General features: G+C 37.1%; 1 protein-coding gene across 4 annotated transcripts in view; it reads right to left on the reverse strand.

Annotated features, from left to right (window-relative positions):
- Positions 1 to 1,116: 1,116 nt before the first annotated feature.
- Positions 1,117 to 23,001, reverse strand: part of NRXN1 (neurexin 1) — a 1,648,890-nt gene continuing 1,627,005 nt past the window's right edge. For 3 of the 4 annotated variants that reach the window (XM_006839445.1, XM_006839444.1, XM_006839446.1), the window contains one exon: positions 3,627 to 3,934. In XM_006839445.1, the coding sequence (XP_006839508.1) occupies positions 3,627 to 3,934 (308 nt within the window). Of the gene's footprint in view, positions 3,935 to 23,001 lie in introns of all 4 variants that reach the window. The other variant, XM_006839447.1, reaches the window with a different exon arrangement.

Here is a 23,001-nt window from a genome sequence, read left to right on the forward strand (position 1 = left end):
TAGCACTGGACTGCTAACCACAAAGTTGGTTGTTCGAGCTCACTAGCTGCTCCTTGGAAACTCTCTACTGGCTTAGAATGAGTCAGAGCCAACTGAACAGCACTTAACAATAACAACAAGACTTAGTTTTGGAATTTTATTACAGTTTACTTGGTGTGAATCACTTTGTTTTAAAATTGGTATTGTAAATGTACTTCTTCATGTTATTTTCAAGAAGTTCTTTGACTGCGTGGTTTTGTGTATTTCAAGAATGGATGTAAACAAAGGTACATTTAGCAACTGTATATGTAGATATATAAATGTATAGATGCATATGAATCACATCATTCAGAAGACAGAGTAGACAGCCTTCATCTGGATGACTAAGAACCGATCTTATTTTCAAATGGGGTCTTTCTCACTGTGCCATTTTATAATAAATTTATGCCGTGTATAATTCTTTTAAATCAGTAAGTCCACAGTTGTATTAAGAAATATTTTATTAACAAAACAGTAAATTCCACTTGCTTAGCATTTCCAATAATGGATAAATTGGCCTTGCAACAGAAAAACAAAACAAAAAGAAAATCTTTAGGTACCCAATCACACAAAGCACTAGAAGGGTAGGATCATGTGGTCTCTCTTTGATGTCTTAGGAACTGACCACCTCACACATTACTGTAGTATTTTTTTTTCCCCCAAAGGCAACACATTATATGGATAAAAAAGAAGCATACTGAATCAGAAAAGTGACAATCTAGAGTTGTAGTCAAATTTATGCCAGGTTGTGTGAAGTCCTCTATTAATTGCAAACTATGCATCATGGAACCCTGATAGTTTTGGTATGAAGATACTTGGGATTTTTTTCTCTCCCTTGTTCATGGTTTCCTCTTTTCTTTCTCTATTCAGAAGAAAACCCAGAAAGAAATGACCAGTTTTGTGGAGGCCAATAACATTAGAAATACTTTTACTGACAATATTGCATCAAGTTGTTGTGTGAGACTTCAAAAATCTATGCTGGAAAGGAATATTAAAATCAATCCCTACCACCATGTTCCATTGTTACACTGCTTAACAATACCATGATTCAATTTATTTTCTTTCTTTTAGACATTTTAGATAACTAAAAGATACTTCTGTCTTTTAGAAGTTTTTCAGATGGAAATGAGTTCAGGTTCAGTATATCAAATGGAAAAGCAACCAATTTTTTCAAAAATCTCAAGCTGCAACTAGTAAGTTTATATTTACCTCTTTTTTCACTGGCTTTCCCTGAGTAATATTGAATGAGAGGAGAAATAAAATAATACGATGGGGAATTCTTTAACCTGGCAAATTAAAACAAAGACAAGCTTAAAGAAACGTAAGTAATGAATATTAAATTTCATAACTTCTACTCTCTGGGTCATGAAAAGTCTTTTAAGACTCTTGATACATCAATTACTTGGTGATCACAGACAGTAGTGATTTGCTATGGATTGCACATACTCCTACTGCACTGTATGTCTGGAAATCCAGGCCAATTCTCAGTTGTGGTTTTCTTAAATCACTGAAGTATCACAAAAGATGTTTTGCATTTTTTGCCTTTGCTGATTAAAGCTAATTTTAAATGTATTCTTCCATTCTATGAAATACAAGATTGTTTAAGACTGTTCTTTCAGGGATGTTCAAGTAATGCAAACAATTTTTACCAAAGCATCACCTCACAATCTAGCAATGTATTTTCTTTGCATTACCTTATTAAGCTAACAATTTATTGCTATGAACATCATTGAAACAATATGCAAAAACAAGTGTATATTCCAAACTGTTCTGCTATTTAATGGGTGTTAAATTAAAACTACATTAAATGATACATATGTAAAAGCAGAAAAGTTTAAATATGACCAATAATTAACAGATAGAAAATGATCTTGTAAGATGGGTAAGTAATACAGAATCAAAAATTGTTGAAAATACTTTGTTATTTGAGAAAGTGTTAACTTTCCAAAAATGTTTATCATGCACATCAGCTTTAAAAATGTCTATATTATTTCACTGGAAACAAAAGTTGTTAATTGCGGCAGCCAGGGTTAAGATGTACTCATAGATCAACCAATTTTGTTTCCATAACCTGCCCACATAATGATTCATATTCATGCAGCAGTATAACCAGTGGTATTTTATTTGATAAGAAAAGTTTCCATTTCATTAGGGACAAAAATCTTTTCAGGGCTTCCTGGGAACAAGATCTCAACGAAGCAAATCACCCCATTTGTCATCAATACCTTGGCACAACTATCTTTCTTCCTGCTTTTCAATTTTTCAGTAAATATCTGCTATTATACGCATGTTTGGTTCTCCCATCATATTTGATAAATTCCAGTGGTTAGCAATATCAGGATGTGTGTGTATGTGTGTGTGTGTGCATATACGTGATTGCAAATGGTGAATGCGGGGGGTATGAGTATTTTGGGGAGAAAAGAATATTATAAGATATATATGCATATATTTTGCCTTCTAATTCACACCTTTCATACAAATACTAAAACTTAATTGCAACAGAATGAAGGCTGTACATGTAAGAAAAAGATGTAGTTGAGCATTTTATATACATTCATACATATCTTCCTTAGAATAAACACTACACTGTATTTTGTAAAGTAAATTATTGTGGCAATTTATAATGGTGGTTAAAAAGAACAACAACAAAAATAACCCAAAACTGATATAATTGTTGCTCCAGATGTCATAAAACTTTCTATATTTAGCAACACTTGTAACATCGAATTTACCAAAAATGGCTGAAGAGTAGAGATATATTTTGCATTTTTCTATACAACAGGCTATAAAACATCACTTATCACAGTCCAGAAAGCACACAGAGATGGATTTTATATAAACATATGTAGTAACATATTAAGCGTGCATGAAAATTTCCCAGTGATTGCATCTATGCCCTCTTGTTTTTTTTAAATTTGTGTGAAAATGTGCCTTATATTTCACATTTCTGAAAATAAGGCCTCCATACTACTTTTAAAATTTTTTTTTTAAATCCCTTACAACCAGAAAGGGGCTTTTTGAATGTGTTCCTACACAAGTCTTCAAAAAAGCCAGCACTTTGTTTACAATGCAAGGTCCAACCACTGCTCCAGTTGCGCCAGGTGGCAAACTCTGAAAGGTTTGCAGGTTGAGTCACTCAAAATGACAGAGTCTTCTCTGGCAATCGGGCTAACTGACTTCTCAGGAAAGCACTAGCACTTTGGCTAAATCCAGGATCATAGGTAGCTTCTTTTTTTGTGTTATGTTTTGTGTTGTTTTTGTGTTGTGCCTTGATGTTGTAATACTCCTTTGCTTTATGAATGCGTGCAGTCATCACTGTCTTTAGGAATGTTCCAGCAACATAAAGACAGGCAGAGTAAATGAAAACACTGTGAATGTTAGGGAATTTATTGGCCCCTGTTTTGTTTATTTTTTTTTCTTATTTTTTTTTGAGAAACAAGAGCATGAGATACTTGTTTTTATTTTTTAAAAACAGTCTTTCCTTCCTGATTGCATTCCCTGTCTTCTTTTTGTATGTGCTTCGTAAAAAGGAAAGTAAATAAGTTTATATTATGTCTCAGATAAAATGAAGACTATTTCTATACAAGTGTCCTTTTAAGATCGCGGGATCAGACGTAATACTCTTTGTCCTTGTTTTTCTTGTTTTTGTTGGCGCTTTTCGCACTGCTGGGTTGTTTCTCCTTTACCACAGCCCCATTGGACTGTGCTGAGTTACTGATGTAGTTTCGACTCTCATCCACATGGTAGGAGCCTTCATCCCGGTTTCTGTACTTGTACATGGCGTAGAGGAGGATGAGGATGCACAGGGCAGCAGCAGCTACTATCCCAACGACCATGCCGGTGGTACTGCTAGATTCCCGGATCACTTCCGCTGAGCCTGGGTATGGCTCTCTTCCGCCTGCTCGGGTGGGGTTGGCTATAGGAAAGAGCAGGGGAACAAACACAAAGTGATTATGGAGTTTACAAAATGACAGAATTAATTAACATTAAAGACCTATTTCCATGCCTAATGGATTACCACCTATTGATTTAGGAAGAATATACTGTTGATCAGTGTAAAAATCCCAGTGTATCATGTGACTAATCAGGGACTACGGATCAAGCAGAGGAGCCCTGGTGGCCCAGCAGTTAAGCACTCATATGCTATCCGAAGGATTGGCAGTTTGAACCCACCCAGAATTGCTAAGAAAAGGTCTGGCAATTTTTGCTTCCATAAAGACGGCACTCAAGAAATCCCTGTAGTCAGTTCCACTCTCGTCACACGGGGTCAGTATTAGTTGGAACCCTCTCAACGGCACTCAACAAAGTATGAACTAAGCACTCAGGGAAAGACTGGTTACTTTGTTAATAGTGTCTTCTGCAGTCCTGATGTGGCACTGTGGGTTAATGCACTGGACTGCAAGGTCGGATGAACCACAAAGTCGGCAGTTCAAACTCACCAACCTGTCCTCGATATAGGGTCACTATGAGTCAGAACCATTTTGATTACACTTAACAACAGCAACAACCTCACATCCCCAAATATGCTCCATTTAACTCTAAAGACCCATATTGGCATGTTGAGTAAAAATCCATAAACCTAGCAAATAAAATGTTGTTGCTGTTGTTAAGTGACGTCGAGTCGGTTCCGACCCATAGCGACTCTGTATAGGGTTTCCAAGGAGTAGCTGGTGAGCTTGAACCGCAGAGACCTTGCAGTTCAAATGACTTTGGAGTCTGGCGCATTAATCCCACAGCGCCACACCAGAGGGGATCAATATAAGGAGCAAATTTATGCTGTTACAGACCACATAAAGATAACCTGAAACTGAATCAGAATAGCTAACAGTAGAATTCCCTTAGAATTCATGTGGTCTTCTATATTCATGAAAAGAGGTAATGACTACAATATTATACAATAAATGAATTTAGGAATTTTGAAAAGTTCTAATTGCCTCCATTTTAAATTGTGATTTTAGTCATATGTTTACAAACTGAAATGGGAACAAATTTTCTTTTCTGGTAAAAGCTTGTTTATGTAAGTGTGTATGTATATTATTTATTTGTTGGAAGTAGAATACTCACAAAGCTAAACTTTGGAGGAAAAAGTAAGAAAATATTCTTTCTCACTCTAAAATACTTCAAATATGCAGAGTCAGCAGTTCAAACCCACAAGGTACTCCTCAGAAACCCTATACAATGTCACGATGAGTCAGAACCAACTTGAAGGCACTTTACAACAAGAAGACTGGGTTTGAGTGAAAATTCATTACCTCATTTGTTGTTGTTGAGTGCAGTTGAGTTGGTCCCAACCCATAGCAATCCTGTATAGGGTTTCGGAGGAGGGGCTGGTGAGATTGAACTACCTACCATGTGGTTCAAACCAACTTTGCAGTCCAGCGCATTAACTCACAGCACTACACCAGTGCCTCATAAATGATAATAAAAGATTGACTAGCCTACCTTGATTCAACTCCTCATTCCATTTTCTCAACATGTAAAGAAAACTTCTCCTCAATTAGAAGAAATACATTATAGGGCATTTTAATATCTTCTCCAAGGCCTAATCAGACACTGGAGTTGACCACAGTTGGGGAAGGATAGCCTTTGATTTAGCTGATAGATAGGAGGGCTGGGGACCTTTTCCCTTCATCTACTAAACTTGATTTGTATCTTAAAATGTAGGAACTAGATGGAAAGGATTATATCCCAGATAAGACTCTAGCTCATTTTGTGTTGTTGTTCCTGTTTTTTTTTTTGTGTTTGTATTTGTGTTTTGTCTTTTCTTGTATATATCTTCAACTTCTCCCTTTTCCTACAGAAAAAGATCATCTGTTAGAGGTAGTAAATTTTTAAATACTCAACTTTTAGAATATTTTTATTGTTGTTGCTATTAAACCATCAAGGTGATTCCAACCCCTAGTGACTCTACAGCCTAGGATTTCCGAGGCTGTAAATATTTCTCCTGTAGAGTGTCTGGGAGACCAAAGGCTGACCTTGTGGTATACAGTCCAGAATAAAACACTGTTGTTGTTATGTGTCGTGGAGTCAGTTCCAACTCATAGCGAGGCTGTACAGGGTTTCCAAGGCTGTAAATCTTTATGGGAGCAGAAAGCCTCATCTTTCTCCCATGGATCAGCTGGTAGTTTCGAACTGCTGACCTTGCAGTTCACAGCCCGATTCATAACCACTAGGTTAGCAGAGCTCCTTAGTTTAAAACATTAGTCTTTGTAAATAATTCAGAATGAATTTAAATAATCTCAAAATTACATGACTATTGGATAAGCACACACACACAAGGAGCAAAAGGATATGAGAAGGCTACACTTGTGCTTTTATGTCACTGCTATTGAACAGTATTTAATCATTATTTTTAACCTTTCTACAAAAGTTCTTATTAGTTGGAATCATTTACCACACCGCTTTGCAATTCATTTCCAAATATCACCAAGGTTTCTTCTACCCAAATGTAGATTTCTTGCTGTTTCTTTCCTTTCCTTTTCACCATAAAGCCTTACAATTTAGTCACTTACAAAGTAATAGCTCTCAGTCTCAAAGCAGCAATATGCAATGATCTGGAGTTATAAAATGTAGCAGGTGAAAGCTTTCTATGCTGAATGTGTCACTGCATGTTTTACAAAAGCCCATGTAATGCTGCTGAATAAAAAGCCTGGGAGTTGCTTCTGTGGCCAAGGTGGAAAGAGACAAAGACTATAATCCACAGTATTTGATTCCAGGAAATTAATTTCTTCTCACAAATAGAACCTACTGCAGGAACTCTGTCACTACCTGACAAACTAAAGGCGGCACTTTCTCTTTCAAATACAGTCATCTTTGCCAAACTCTGCCAATTAGCTCAGCTGCTAACTTCCCTAAATGACAGCTTTATACTTACTCACTTTGTAGAACATTCTTGTATCAGAGAGTCTGAAGAGCTGACACAAGGAATTTTATTTAAATATTACTGCAATCGTGTTCCCCCCACACACACACCTGATGGAGTGCTTTAATTTTAAACACATTGGCACAATTATATCACTTTTTCTATCAGAATAGAATAGTGGAGTAGAGGTAAAATCCTAACCATGTAGCTCACTCTAACTTTTAGAGTATGAATGTCATGCAGGGTTTAATTTTTTATTTAGAATATGTATTTTTATTTAGATATTGGTCTTATAAATGTAGTACCTCGCCTAATTTTAATATAATTTTTATCTGCTCAAATACTTTCAAAACAACTCTGCACATGTTGTTGAAGGCTGTTGAGTCTATTCTGACTGCTCTTTAAAAGGGAGCAGCTAGTGGGTTTGAACCGCAGACCTTGCAGTTCAAACTGACGTTGCTGTCCAGTGCTTATCTTACAGTGCCACACACAACAAAAAAGTAATATTAATATTAATTGTAGAATGAGTTAATAAAGACCAACGAAAACCCTTCAATAAAAAATCCTAAAACTTAAACCCAATGAAGAAATAAATATTTTTTCCTGATTCACATTAAAATTTTAATAGCAATTAAAATATTGTTACAGGTCTGTACGTAATATGCAGTTGCTTCCATAGTGAAATGGTTAACCCATTTTTTTTTTCTGTTTCAAATCTGAAGGCTATGTAATATTTTTCTTTATGCAGCTCCACACTTTACTCACTGTACCTCTAAGACTTCTTAGATTACCACTGTTGTTGTTGTTATGTGCCGTGGAGTCGGTTCTGACTCATAGCGACCCTGTAGAAGGTTTCTGAGGCTGTAAATCTTTACAGGAACAGAAAGCCTCATCTTTCTCCCGTGGAACAACTGGTAGTTTCAAACTGTTGACCTTGAGGTTCGCAGCCCGATTCATAACCAGTATGCTACCAGATTACCATTAGAGAAGAGGAAATTGTCCCTCAGAGTAAACATATTTCTATTCAATTTCTTAGAAACAGTACAGCCATTCCTCCAATAAACTAAAAGCAAAAATAATAGTCTTTACGACTCAATTCAGCCCTTTGTCTTCCAACTGAAATTCCTCTACACAAATATCCTTGCTAGTAAGGATAGTAAAAAAAAAAAGTGTTTGCTTTATTTTTCATTTGAAGTCCATGGACTCTTTTTTTTTGTCTCTTACTACTTAATATGGAGTCCTGGCATGGCGTTGTAGGATAAACCATGGACTGCTAATTGCACGCCCAGTGGTTTGAACCTTCAAACTACTCCTTGGAAATCCCATACAGGGTCAATACTAGAGGGAACTGACTCAGCAGCACTTAACAACAACAACAGGACTCCTAAATACAAAAGGAACCCTGTTAGCATTGTTGTTGTTAGGTGCCATCGAGTTGGTACAGACCAATAGCAACCTTATGAACAGCAAAATGAAAACACGGCCAGATCCTGGGCCAACCTCACTTCACTACTGTTGCCACCCTTGAGTTTATTGATGATGCCACTTGGCCAATCCATCTTGTTGGGGGTCTTCTTCTTTTTCTCTGACCCTCCACCTTACCAAACATGATATCCTTCTCCAGCGACTGCTCCTGCCTGGCAACATGGCTGAAGTATGAGAGACTAAGTTTGGCCATCTTGGCCTCCAAGGAGCACTCTGGCTGCACTTCTTCCAACACAGATCTGCTGGTTCTTTTGGCAACTCATGGCACTTTCAGTATTCTACTGCAGCACCATAACTCAAAAGCATGAATTCTTCTACTGTCTTCCTTATTCACTGTCCAGCTTTTGCATGCATATGAGGTTATTGAAAATACCATGGCTTGGGTCAGGTGTACCTTAGTACTCAAGCTGACATCTTTGCTCATAGCAACCCTGTACAGGGTTGCTATGAGTTGTAAATGAAGCAGCAGTTAAAGAATCAAAGGACGTATTGCACTGGGTAAATCTGCTGAAGAAGACCTCTTTAAAAATGTTAGAAAGCCAAGATGGCTCCTTGAGGACTAAAGTACATGTGATCCAAGCCATGGCATTTGTAATTGCCTCATACGCTTGCGAAAGCTATTTAAGGAATAAGGGAAATGAAGAAGAATCAATACATTTGAGTTCTAGTATTGGTGAGGAATATTAAATATACAATGGGTTAACTGCCAGAAGGAGGAACAAATCTGTCTTGGAAGAATGCTAGTTAGAAGCAAGGCTGACCAGACTTGCTCTTTTTTGCTTTAGAGAGACAAATCCCTGGAAAAGGATATAATGCTTGGTAAAGTAGAGGGTCAATGAAAAAGCAGAAAACCCTCAATGACATGGACTGACATAGTAACGGCAATACTAGACTCAAACACAGCAACAACTGCGAGGATGCCACAGAACTGGACTGGACAGTTTTTGTCTTGTTGTATATAGGACTGCTATGAATTAGAAAAAACTTGAGGGCAATTAACAACAATGGTGTCCTGGTGTGGTGCTGCAGGATAATGCACTGGACTGCAAAGTCAGTTTGAAACTTCAGGTCGGTGCTTCAAACTCACCAACCGCCTCTCAGAAACCCTATACATAGTCACTATGGGTCGGAACCAACTCGATGGCACTTAACAACAACAATAATAACCCTCCCTTTGTCCCAACATGTGATGAATTCCCTTACACAATAATTAAAAGAGAATAAAGGAGGAGGAGCCTAAGGAATAAAAGATGCCCAAATAAGAATTATGTTTTCAAATTATGAAAGTTTACGGAGATAACTAAGTAAGCTTAAACTCATGCAACAAGTAAGTTCATTATATTGGCTGCAGATGGACAACTTCAGAGATACTGATGGGGGCCTTAGAGTTAGTCAGGGCACTGAAGTTACTTGGTGTGAAGAGATTCAACTTTGGTTTCGGCAGGTATATTATTCTAATTTGGTTGGTAGTAAGGGGCGGGAAAGAGATGATACGTCCTCAAATTGTAAACCCATTTATATTGTATCTCCCACCACTTGTCTTTGATTTTGTGATACTTGCATGACTCGCATGCTGTCTTGATGTTAGAATCCCTACTAATGATATTTCAAATACCAGCAGGGCTGCCTATGTTGGAAAGATTTCGGTAGAGCTGCCAGACTAGACAGGAAGAAATGTCTAGAGAGTTACTTAAGAAAACTGGCCAATGAAAACTTGCATCATAACAGAGAAGTTTATCCAATATAGTGCAGGAAGATGAGCTCCCTGAATTGGGACAGGCCCTGAAAATACACTGTGGGCACAATAATGGACTTGAGCATACCAACTCTCATGAAGATGGCACAGGACTGGGCACCATGGCTTCTGTTGTATTTGGAGTTACCATGAGTTGGAGTCAACTCAATGACAACTAACAGCAACAAGATCCTGTTTCCATGACTCATAAAATAACAACCGAAAGCACACAAGGGCAATTTCAGTATATAATATAACAATACATTATTGTACTCATCAAAGTTTTCCCATGTAATTCTAACACTATTTTTCTGAAGAATACCACCCATCACTTAACCCCACAGAGTCACCTGGAATCTTTGGACAGCTTTGTCTACTACATGTAAGGAGAGCACAGATGCTCCTTCAATGGCAACATGAAGGCTTCTGATTTTTTCTGGCATTTTAAGACTATGTGTTTCAGAAGCTTTTTATTGGCAAGGAAAAAGAGCTGTCACAGGGTTATAGGATCTTCCATACGAGCCACTTCTCACACAAATGGACATGGAGATGTCTCTAGCGCTCAAATATTGATGTCGTTATTGCTAAGTGCCGTCAAGTTGATTCTGACTCATAGCAACCCTCCATAGGGTCTCTGAGGCACTACTGTGGGTTTGAACTGCTGATCTTGCAGTTAGCAGTCCAGTGCTTACCCTACAGTGCCACATCATGACTCCCAAGTATTAATACACAGTAGATAATGACTTTGTTTTAAAAGATAGATCAGAAATGTTTTTTTAAAGAATATTTAATAAATTTATTAATGTTGTTGTTAGTGGTGCTGAGTCAGTTCCAACTCAGTGACCCTGTATACTGGATTTCCAAGAAGTGGCTGGTGAGTTTGGACTGCCAACCTTTTGATTCAAACCAATCTTGGGGTTGAGTGCTTATCTTATTCATTAAAAAAACAAAACAAAACAAAATCCGCCCTAGAGGCAGAGACAATGACATGGAGAGATGGAGCATTTGGGGACTTTAGACCCAGAGAGGGAGAGGGTCTGTGTGCTGATGACTGTGGGGCAGGCTTGTAGTGGATACCCTTTGGTTGGTTGATGATGCATGGGGGGGATTGTAACCATAGCAATGAAACAATATACGATGGGGTGAATGTAAAACTAATGTTCTCCCATGTAAACTATCACATAATTCACAATAAAACATTTAAACAAAAACAAAATAAAAAACCACCCTAGTAGTAAAGCTATATAACAGTTCCTTGTCATATAAGATGAATAATAAATATAATTGTTGCTTTGCATAAAAACAAGAAGTAAAATCATCAAAATGTTAGCTTATACTGAAATTTGTTGAGAAAGTTTTCTTAAAATGAAACAACAGGAAACAGAATTATTCTGATGTGTGTCCTCCCACCACCCCCCAATTTTTGACAGTTCTTGCAACTGTATCTGTGAAAGTGCAGTATTTCTTCAAACAGGAACTAATTAGATCCAGCAAAGAGGTCACAGGACCAGCACGTTTGAGAGACATATTTAGTCAGCAGTACTACTGGAGTTCTGGTAGCGTAGTGGTTACGAATCGGGCTGTGAACCGCAAGGTCAGTAGTTCGAAACTACCAGTGGTTCCGTGGGAGAAAGATGAGGTATTCTGCTCCCGTAAAGATTTATAGCCTCGGAAACCTGTACAGGGTAGCTATGAGTCAGAACCAACTCCACAGCACTTAACAACAACAACAACTAGAGAGTGGAGAAGGCTGCTTGTGACAGGCTCATTCCTTATCATCTTCTATTGTCCTCAGTCTCCTCCTCCAAGCTCTCCTCTATGACTCTCCTTACAGTCTTTCCCCATCATTACTCTTCTATGGGCCCTTTTTCTAGCACAGAACTTATTTTTGAGCTATCGCTCAGACTGAGAACCTAGCAAGTGTGTCTCCCTCCCCTGTCCCGAAATAAAGATGGTCAGGTTGAGAAAGTTTTCTTGGAGTGGGTACCTTCCTTGTCAAGATGGTGAATGAGCAATGAAACTTACTGCCAAGTTTCTAACTTCAAATCATAATATGGGATAAGATATTCCTTAAAGGCAAAAATATCTAAATAGGATCATTTCATCTGAACACAATCTTTGTGTTTTATATTGGCATGTTTTACTGTAGAGTTTAGCTTAAAAACGTATTTACAGAATAATGTTTTATACTTTATAAAAATGCTAATTGATTGCTACTTTTAACAAGCAGGTGAAGGTGTGAAGTGTACATTAAACCATTAAGCTTTGTGCTAGAGCCTGTACATGTTTACCAATTTGCTATTGTTTAATTGTCTCTTGTTATAGTTTTATTATACCCAAATGGAACATATAAAACTTAGCAAAAAGATTCAAAACTGATGTTCTAAAACAACTGAACATTTTAACAGATACATTTTATAATACTAATGTATTTTTTCCTAAAGAGGTTTCATTTTGCTGTAGAAATGGCCTGGCATCCTTTAGATAGTCCTTCTGAGATGGGAAAAAGAGTAATAAAATGTTGTCAGTGAAAATTAAAACTGTTCTTGATATATGTTTTTACAATTCTGAACTAAAAATGATGTGAAATGTCCTAATTCCTTTGACATCGGATGATGATTTTGTGGGTGGTGGGACCTAACATTTCCATTGATGGGTTCACCGAAGCAATAACTATACTATCAGATGCTCTTTTTATCACTGAAATTGTCACTTTTATGAACCTATTTAGTATACTTGAATGAGCTGTTCTCTCACTGTAATCTTATTATATTTATGTTGTTTCCGAAGTTAGCTTTGTGGGGTGAGATTGTGGTTTCCAGGCAATTTTTATTGCTGGTTTTATCTCTTCCATATAGAATGTTAGTGCATAGGTATGCCATCAACCATTGCCCTGTCACAACAAGGATGATGTTAGCTTTTCCCTATATATTTATGGCAAGAACAATTCATTCTGCTTTTGAACTTTAAAGAAAAAGAGAGAGAGAGAAAAAAAATTACCAAACTTTAGAAAAAAATAAAGAATAGCATACCGATGACAAGGAGTATAACGTATGTTATATATTTCAGATCAAGAGGGGTAGATAAAGGATCATAAAATTCCATAAAGCTTAACATATCATTTGGCTAACTGAGGTGTCAGATAATCTTTTGTAAAACCAACTGGCATGATACATTTACTGGATTTTTCTCATTAAGAATCTTTGGTCAGTTTTTCTGTCTGTTTTTTTTTTTTTTTAATAGATTAAACAAAAGTAATTGATTTAAAATTTTTATATCTATCCCATCTAGTAAAAAGAGTTTACTAAAATGTTATCATTAGATCAGAGTTCTGTACTGTGTGACTTAACAGATGTGGAAGTTATTATAATTCTAAGCTAGTCTTGAATATGGTTTCATATTTATAGAAGATTTTACTTTTCCAGTACCCAGTTTCATTAATACTGTGAAAAGAAAATTGGAATTGTAGACTCCTGGGGTGTTTGTGAATTGAGATTAGCACAATTTTTTCCCTTGTCTCAGAAAAAAAAAAGTTTATTATTTTTTCCATTTTTGTGCTTTAATACAATGTAGGCCAGAAGAAACAATTATGAGCATATCACTCACAAGAATACATGTTTAAATGTCACATTTGCAAGAAGCAGGTAGGCAATAGTTTCCATGACATGTACTAATCTGGACTCTCCCTATGTTGTTTTGGGAAGAGATGGATACAGGATGTCTCAAATAAGTGCCACGCTCATCTCCCATCAACTCCACCCATGCCCTGCACTTTTTGAAGTTCAATCCCGCAGGTCAGGTAAGGCCTTGAAAGTGGTCATGCCTGACATATCTTGACTCTTCTCCAATTAACCAGAGAATCAGAAAGATGTAAATAAATAAGCTTTTGCCCCCAAGCTAGCTGCTGTATCTGACATATGCATCTATTGTTGTCAAAGCCACCAAGAAAAAATATCTGAAGCAATGTTCAAGAGCTGCAGTTGAAAGACTGAGATGAACACTTTCCCCATATATCTAGACATTGCCTGGGAAAGACTGCTAGGCACAGAAAAACTCATTCCTAGCTATCCGAACAGATCACATGTACTAAGACAGGCCACTACTTCAGGTGGCAACACATAGAACAAATAATGCAATGGATATCCACAGCATGTGTGGCTTTGATGGCACTGAAATTGAACAGACTGAGGAACATACATCCCTCATCTTGGGAGGAAGCCTTATGGTCATGGTGGTGGCTGTGTGCCATGGAGTCAATTCCAACTCATAGCGACCCTGTACAGGGTTTCCGAGGCTGTAAATCTTTACGGGAGCAGAACACTTCATCTTTCTCCCATGGAGCAGCTGGTAGTTTCGAACTGCTGACTTTGCAGTTTGCAGCCCGATTCGTAACCACTACGCTACCACAGCTTATGGTCATACTACTTCTAAAAACTTGTACTTTAATTAGCATATTTGCTGACTGTGCATTACATAGCTTTTTGTTGTTGCTAAATGCCATCAAGTCGGTTCCAACTCATAGAGATCCTGTATAGGGCTTCCTGAGGAGCAGCTGGTGGGTCTGAACTTCGAAGCTTGTGGTTTAATCTGACCATGAGGTTGAGTGCTTACCCTACAGCACCACATCAGGGCTCTACTACACAGCTTAGGCATATATAAACATCACAGACTTTTTACACAGTCACTGCACCTGTTAGATTCTTTCAGAACACATGAAAATCTTATGGCATCTATTGTTATCATAGCCCTTCATGGATTGCCTACAGCTACCTACACAAATTTGGCTTTTCTTCTTAAAATACATTACAATCATAATTTTACTGTTATCAGTAAATACCATCAAAACTTCTACCTCAATGCCTTGACATATGGACCATATGGACTTCCTCTTTCTTCTTACTTATTCCTCAAGGTTTAGCTTAAATACCCCATCTACTGTGATGATTTCTATGCAATTCACCCTAGTCTCTATTTGGCACTGTGTTAAGACCTGGGAGTACAGCAGGTAATCAAACAACGTGTTTGTGTTCATGAACCTTAAAATACAGGAGCTAAGAACCAGAACAAATGGTAACAACATTAAACACTAAATGACACTAGACTGTGTGTAATGAAGGAAAACTGCAGGTCCCATGTAGTAGTAGAAAGAGGATTTTGATTTAGATTGAGGAATCAGAAAGATCTATATGAGTTAGTAAAGAGTATTCTGAAATCAGAAAAATAACAGGGTAGCCAATTAGAAAGTGGGCAAAAGAAAGAACAGCATGGGGAATGACCTCAAGGATGAAAGGTGTTTGATTTTCAGGAACCAAATGAAAGCCAGAGTGGCTGGAACACGGTGAGCTGAGAGGGAAAGTGAGTCTATATTTGAATGTAGAGATTAAATCTATGACATAAACTATTGTCCATGAAATGTAGCCACATAAATAAAATAATTAGCATATTTGAACCCATAAATAATCTTATACAACACAAGATATTACTGACAATGAAAATACAAAAGAGGAAATAGTAGAGAAAATATTTTTAGCGTGTATGACAAACTAAGAGTCAATACCTCTAAAACATATAGAGTGTTTATCAATTTGTACAAAATAATATAATTTACAAGAAAAATGGACAAAATTATATACAGGCAAATAAACAAGAGAGGATTCGAATGGATGATTAAACATAGGAAAAGATGTTCAACTTCACCAGAAGAAAAGTCAAAATAAAATAAGAAGATAGCATTTCTTAAAATCAACAAATTAGGAAGAAAAAGAAGAAAGAATTAAACAGCGATCATGTACAGTACTCGTGTGGTGTGGCAGGACAAACACTGGGCTGATAATCACAAGGTCAGCAGTTCAAACCTACTAGCCACTTCTCAGAAACCCTGTATAGGGTTGCTATGAGTCAGAACCTACTTGAGTACACTTTAAAGCAACAATAACAACGTACAATACTGCAAAGGTGTTTGTTTGGGAAATGAACAACCTTACTGGCAAGAACATGAACTCTCCAACTGTTTTTAGGAACTATTCCAATACCATCTATTAAAGTTAAAGTTGATAAATTGCAGCTGTATTCTGGGTGCATGTGGATTCATTATGCTATTATCTTTAATTTAGTAATGCTGGAAATTTATAATAGTAAAGAGTTTAAAAAATACACAAATGTTTTAATCAAGTAACATTACTTTGGAGAATAATATCTACAGAAATAAATGTCATGGTCTATACAGATACAAGTACAGAATATTTATGATAGCATTGCTTATAATTAAAGAAAAGAAAAATGAGAACTGGAAAATCCAGTTATTAGACAATTACTGGATAATTAAAGCATTCCAATACTTGGGAATTTTAAAAATAAGAATTAGACTGAAATTTATTTTGCTTATTGCTGTGACAGTGGCCTGCCTTTATGATTCCCATCCAGGCTGCCTAAGCTGAGGTCTTGAGCTTAGAGAATTCTCATAGGAAGGCTGGTGACTGAGTCTCTCTCCAGGTCTCTCTGCCTGTCAGAGAAGCTTCCTCATTTTTCTGAACCCGCAGTAACTTTCTGTTTCCATGACTACTAAATTGTACTAAAGTAGTTAATCTTATCACTACTGGGGGAAAAAATACTCTTTTTGGTCATGCACCCATGGTCACAGAACTGCCATGCTGTTTGAATTTAAACCAAGTTTGGAAACAGGTTGGTCAAATAAGGCACAGCCTAACAAAGGCCCCCCTCACCTTACTGCTTTTCCCTGTTCCCGTGCATGTGTATTCTGAGGTATGAAATCCCTAGACCTCTTTGCCTGATGAAAATTCATCTGCAATGTAAATTTGATATATGTTTTCTTTACATTGAGGTGCAAATCCTAACGATCTTCATTGGCAAATATTTAAAGTCTTTGCTTTCAGCAAATGAGTTTATATATCTGCATATCACAGGTTGTTACTGATTCTTCCTTCAATCTTAATAATATATTCTTCTTCATATAATACAGCTTCCCAGATTATTTGTCCAGCATACAGATTGAATAAGTATGGTGAAAGAATACAACCCGGCCACACACCTTTTCTGATTTTAAACCATTCAGTGTCCCCTTGTTCTTTTCAAACAACTGCTGCTTGGTCTATGTACTGGTTCCTCATAAGCAAAATTAAGTGTTCCAGAACACTAATTCGCCATAAAGTTGTCCACAGCTTGTCAGTATCCACACAATCGGAAGTATACTTTGTATACTCAATAAAGCACAGGTAAACATCTTTCTGGTATTCTCTGCTTTCACCCAAGATCCATCTGATGTCAGCAATAGTATCCCTCATTCCACGTCTTCCTCTAAAGCTGGCCTGAACCTCTGGAAGTCCCCTTTCAAAGTACTGCTGCAGTCATTTTTGAATGATCTTTAGCAAAAATTTACTCGCATGCGATATTAATGATATTGTCTTATGGTTTCTGCCTTCAGTTGGGTCACCACTCTTTGGAATGGGCACAGATATGGATCTCTTCCAATCAGTTGGTCAGGAACTGTCTTCCAAATATCTTGGCATAGGTAAGTGAGTGCCTCCAGAGCTGCCTCAGTTTGTTAAAGATTTCAATTTGTATTCCATGAATTCCTGTAGCCTTGTTGTTTCACAATGCCATTAATGTACTCTGTACTTCTTCCTTCAGTATCGTTGTTTCTTGATCATATGCTACCTCCCGAAATGGTTGAACACCGACCATTTCTCTTTGAAACAGTGACTCTGTTCCTTCTTCTTTTGATGCTTTCTGCATCATTCAATATTTTGCCCAGAGCATCCTTCAATATTTTAAGCCAAGGATTGAATTTTTTCTTCAGTTCTTTCAGCTTGAGAAATGCTGAGTGTGTTCTTCCCTTTTGGTTTTCTGACTCCAGGTGTTTGTACATTTCATTAAAATATTTGACTTTATCTTCTTTGAGCTGTCTTTTGAAATTTTCTGTGTAGCTCTCTTACCTGCTCATTTCTTCCATTTGTTTTAGCATATCTATACTGAAGAGCAAGTGTCAGAGTTTCTTCTGACATCCATTTTAGTCTTTTCCTTTTTTCTTGTCTTTAATGACCTTTTGCTTCCTTCCCACAATTCTTCTGGTCTTCAGTCATTAGTGTCTAGTGCATTAAATCTGTTCTTGAGATGATGTTTAAATTTAGGTGTGATATGTTCAAAGTAATTATTTTGCTCTTATAGACTTGTTTTAATTTTCCTTAACCTCAGCCTAAACTTTCATATGAGCAACTGATGGTATGTTCCATGGTCTACCCCTGTTCTTGTTTGGCTGATGATACAGAGCTTTTCCATCATTTCTTTCTATGCTGTGTAAGTAAACAAAAGCTTGAAATCTTGCCACTAGATAATAACAATTAACTATGGAGAACTACTGCCTTCTATAAGCACATTATTCTGTCTTGACTTGTTACAGACATGTTCATAAATTATTAGGAAAGCAGAGATGTAAGGATAATTCATAGAGTACACTTCTATTTTTGTAAGATGAAAAGCAAGCAATCCTACTTATGTATGATCCCAGGAACATGGTTAAAGATGTATGAAGGGTCCATGATAAGTGTTGTCATTGGCTAATTTATGGAAGTGGGAAAAGGGGGGGAAATAAAATAAGATAAAAATTTGAATTAAGACATTCAATAAATATTTATTGGGAAACAACAAACTTCCAGGTACCATATTAGATGTTGAGAATTCTAAGCTTTCCAATACTGTCACTGGTTGTATCCTCCTGTTGCTTGCAATTTATTATAAATAGATTACAACATAAAATAAAACAAATAAATTAATTTTAAATTACAGTCAAACAATAATACCAGTAGAAACTAACTTTGGATATTAAGATGGAAAATAATTGTTGGGGCAGTTTTAGAAAGGATCACCAAGCAAAGGTTTCTTTCAGTTGAGGTATTTGCAATAAGACTTCAAGGAGAGGGAGCTAGGGCTTCTAGGATACATAGTGGAAACTCACAGAACATTTCAGAACAAGGTAGAGATGGAAGACCATGGACTGAAGATGGCATGAACAAAACCAAGAGAACATGGGGAGACTTGTAGAAATTCCAACTTTATCCCTCTCTTCTCTCAATCATATATTATACCAGCCTTTTATTAAGAGCGTATTGTTAAGTGCAGTTAGGTTGGTTCTAATTCATAGCAACTCTTGTGTTGGGTTTCCAAGGAGTGGCTGGTGGGTTGAACTGTTGACCTTGTGGTTAGCAATTCAGTGCTTATCCTACAGCATCTTACCAGGACTCCACTAAGTGTCTATGTTTTTGTTGTTAAGTGCCATCCAGTCTTTTCCAACTTCACAGTGACCTTGTTTAGGGTTTCCCAGGAGCTACAGGTAGGTTTGAACCACTAGTCTGAAACCTCAAAATTCTGAAATCTCAGTTTCATTTTTGGTACATTTTAGACTTCTCTTCCCAGTTAGATCATAAGTCCTTTGATGATATCCTTTGACTATTTCTCTTTACTTGTTCTATCACCATCCCTGCTACAAAATGCATACTGGAGACTGAGTATACTAGTTGCAAAATGGATATTTTATATCTGATTTGAGGGAAATATTTTTGTAAATTCACAAATTTTAAGGGGTAGACTGGGATGAATGTAATTTAAGAAAGTATGAGAGAAATTTAACTGCAATATTTTGAGTGGGAGGCAAGTGAGTAAAATACTGCAGTATATTTTTACCTCCAACATTCCCTAACTCCAATCCCTGTAACATCTGAGTAAAAGAGGTAAACATACCATTTTTAAACATTAAACCATGGATCACTTCTCCCAAGTTCAGAATTGGAACCAATTTACATTAACATAAATGAATCAGCTCCAGAAAGGAGAACTTGGAGCAAATGTTGCATCTGCATATATTTTCCCCATGCTCCAAGAAGTGTGTCACATACTTTCAAAGACTGAAGTCAACCAAATCAGCAGTCATCAGTTTTATTCATTTGAGTGTCTTGTTTACATCAACATCATCTGACACTCACAGCACTACAAATAGTTGACAGCTAACTTGTCAAAATTCAACAGAATAATTGCAGATGTTCCCAGGGTGAAGCTCAGATTTTCAATTCTATTCCTCACAGAGTGAAAGAGTAGAAATGGACCACATCAATCGAGTCAAACTTTCCATAATTTTGTCAAGACGAAGAAAAGGAATACCTTCAATAATTGAGAGCATTAGTTTCAAAACTAGGGAACTTGGAGAGTCTGAGATTTTTTGCCATAAAAATGTAATTTTTTATGTATTTCAGAAATGCAAAGAGAGTTATGTATAGCTTGAAAAGTAGATGCTACTTTCCATTATTAAATTCTAATCAACCATGCTCATGGATATCAAAATAGTTTCTCTTTCTGGGAGTTCATTGATTATAACAACCAAAAATATATAATTTTGTTTGTCTCTCTAAGATGTGTTTCTCATTTTTACATATAGAATGTTGAGCAATCAATCCTTACAGATCTCAAGGGTTCCTCGGGTTTGGAATAAAGAATTTGTGGAGACCTGGTTCATAGGGCAAACAACAGCACAATGGGGAGTCTGTGTGTGAGAGGGAGAGAGATTGTGTGTGTTGACATGGCATGTGTCTACTTGTGAATGCTGCTGCATTACTTCCAAATCTCTCACCAATGTGTCTATCGTCCCATTGCCTCCCCACCCACCACATATGTACAAAGTCAGATTTTTGAAGAGCTTCATGAAAGATTTCACAATTCCTTGGGGATAAACACATAAATATGATACATTATTAAAACCTTGTCTCAACTTCCTGCTAAATGTTCCATGACTGTACTTTTAGAGAAATATTTTAACATGCCAACTGATACTCAGCAAGGACATTGTAAGTTCCAAGTTGTTTATGACAATGTCTAATACCCTTTTTTTTTTTTTTTTTTTGGTAAATTTGCTACATGATAATAATATTGAAGTATTACATGGTGGGCTCTATGCTATGCACTTAACACATAATATTTACATTTTTCTTCAACATCTCAGTGACATCGGCATTGTCACTACTTTACATGCAAGGAAATTGAGTTAGAACATTTAGGCTTTGGAAGAACTAAGCTATATCACCAAAATGCAAACCCAGGATAATAATATAGATAATTATAGTTTACTTCACTCAATGTTTAGGCATCCCTATGGCATCAGAGCAATCTGTTGTTTTACTTTTTATCCTTTCCTGAAAAACAGAGAACATTTTAGGCCTCCTTTCCAGGCTATTGCCCAGGTCTCCTTCCAATCCTGGTCCACTTCACTTCATTTCCTGTCATCTGTCTGCCCTTCCCAACAGAAAGAGTTTAAATTCCACAGAATCTTAGAACAGCAATACAGAGTGGTGAAAAGAAGACTGGATTAGATTCTAGTCCAAGCACTGCTCCTAACTTGGTAATGAACCCCTGACACTTTCTGGATATCTGCTGACATATTTCTTCACCAGAAACACAATGAGGACATCTCCATGATTTACCTTGTAGCTTCATCATGAGGACCAGATCAGAAAGGACAACAATTGTGAAAGTTCTCAGAGAAGAGAGTGCTACATAAAAGCAGTGATGGTGTGATTATTTTTATTTATCTTCCATACAAAAGGCACTGAGTTAGCAGCGCTCCCAAACAATTAGGCATTTTGGAGCTATTTCCTGATATACTGCCTGCCATGACTCCATCAGTTGTGGTGGTGACCAAGGATGGTATCTCCATGGGGGTAGCTGCGGCTGTGGCTTCCCTTTCATGAATGGAGGTCTTTTACATTCCTGAACATGTGTTTCATGCCATTAATTGTGGCGTTAAATGTGGAACCTGTTTCTGATTATCTGTAAAATAGTCTATCTTTATGGATCAGTGCTCTCTGGCTCCTATGGTTAGAGGGAATTAAATTTCTCTCTTGTTCTCAGTTTCATTGTGGTATTTTATTTAATTATACTTTAAAGGGTGTTGAATCAGTTCTACCTCATAGTGACCCTATTTATAGGGTTTCCAAGGAGATGCTGGTGGGTTCTAACTGCCAACCTTGTGGGTCACAGTCCATCTCTGATACTACAGCACTACACAAGGAATCCATTTTAAGTTTTAAGGTGTCATGAAATCAATCACTTGGTACCATTCTTTGGTAATAATGGAAATTATGGAAACTGTGTCAGTTTACCCCATCAGTAAGGAGTCCTGGTATGATGGCACTGTGGGTTAATGTGCTAGACTGCAAAATTGGTTTGAACCACAAGGTCAGAAGTTCAAGCTCATCAGCTGCTCCTTGGAAACCTTATACAGGGTCGCTATGGGTCAGAACTGACTCAAAGGCACTTAACAACAACAAAGGTAAATAATGGCATACTTATGCTAATTTACTAATCTGCTGTGGGATAAAGCACTGGACCAAAATGTTGGTTGATCCACAAGGTCAGCTGTTTAAACTTACCAGTCGCGCCTTAGAAACCATGTACATGGTCACTCCACAGCATTTAAGAACAACAGTGAACAATTTTGCATTTTTTACCACATCAAAGATTCTCCTTTTAGGTATGCTTGTCATCTGTCTCTCTCCAAAACCCACAGTACAGAATCATAGCCTCTTCAAATTTGCAATTCCTGACAGGGACAGATTATCTAGTAAGCATGATAAACCCAGATTTACTTGTACTAACAGTTTAACATGTTTTTTCACTTTATGAAAACACAGTTGGTAATCAGTTTACTAAGTAATCTGCCCTTGTTTGGAAATGCTAACTCCTATAATTAGGTTTATGGGTTTCTTTTTACATTTGTCAGGTCAATTCTTTGTTTCCTCCTTCATCTCCTGTTCTAGAATGCCATGGTGCATTCTGGATGAAATTCAGCATGGAGTTTCTAGTGCAGCGTGAAGGTGGTCCCAGTTGCACTTCCCCTCAA

The sequence above is a fragment of the Chrysochloris asiatica genome, unplaced genomic scaffold (genome assembly GCF_000296735.1).
Source record: "Chrysochloris asiatica unplaced genomic scaffold, ChrAsi1.0 scaffold00024, whole genome shotgun sequence".
NCBI classification, from domain to species: Eukaryota; Metazoa; Chordata; class Mammalia; order Afrosoricida; family Chrysochloridae; genus Chrysochloris; species Chrysochloris asiatica.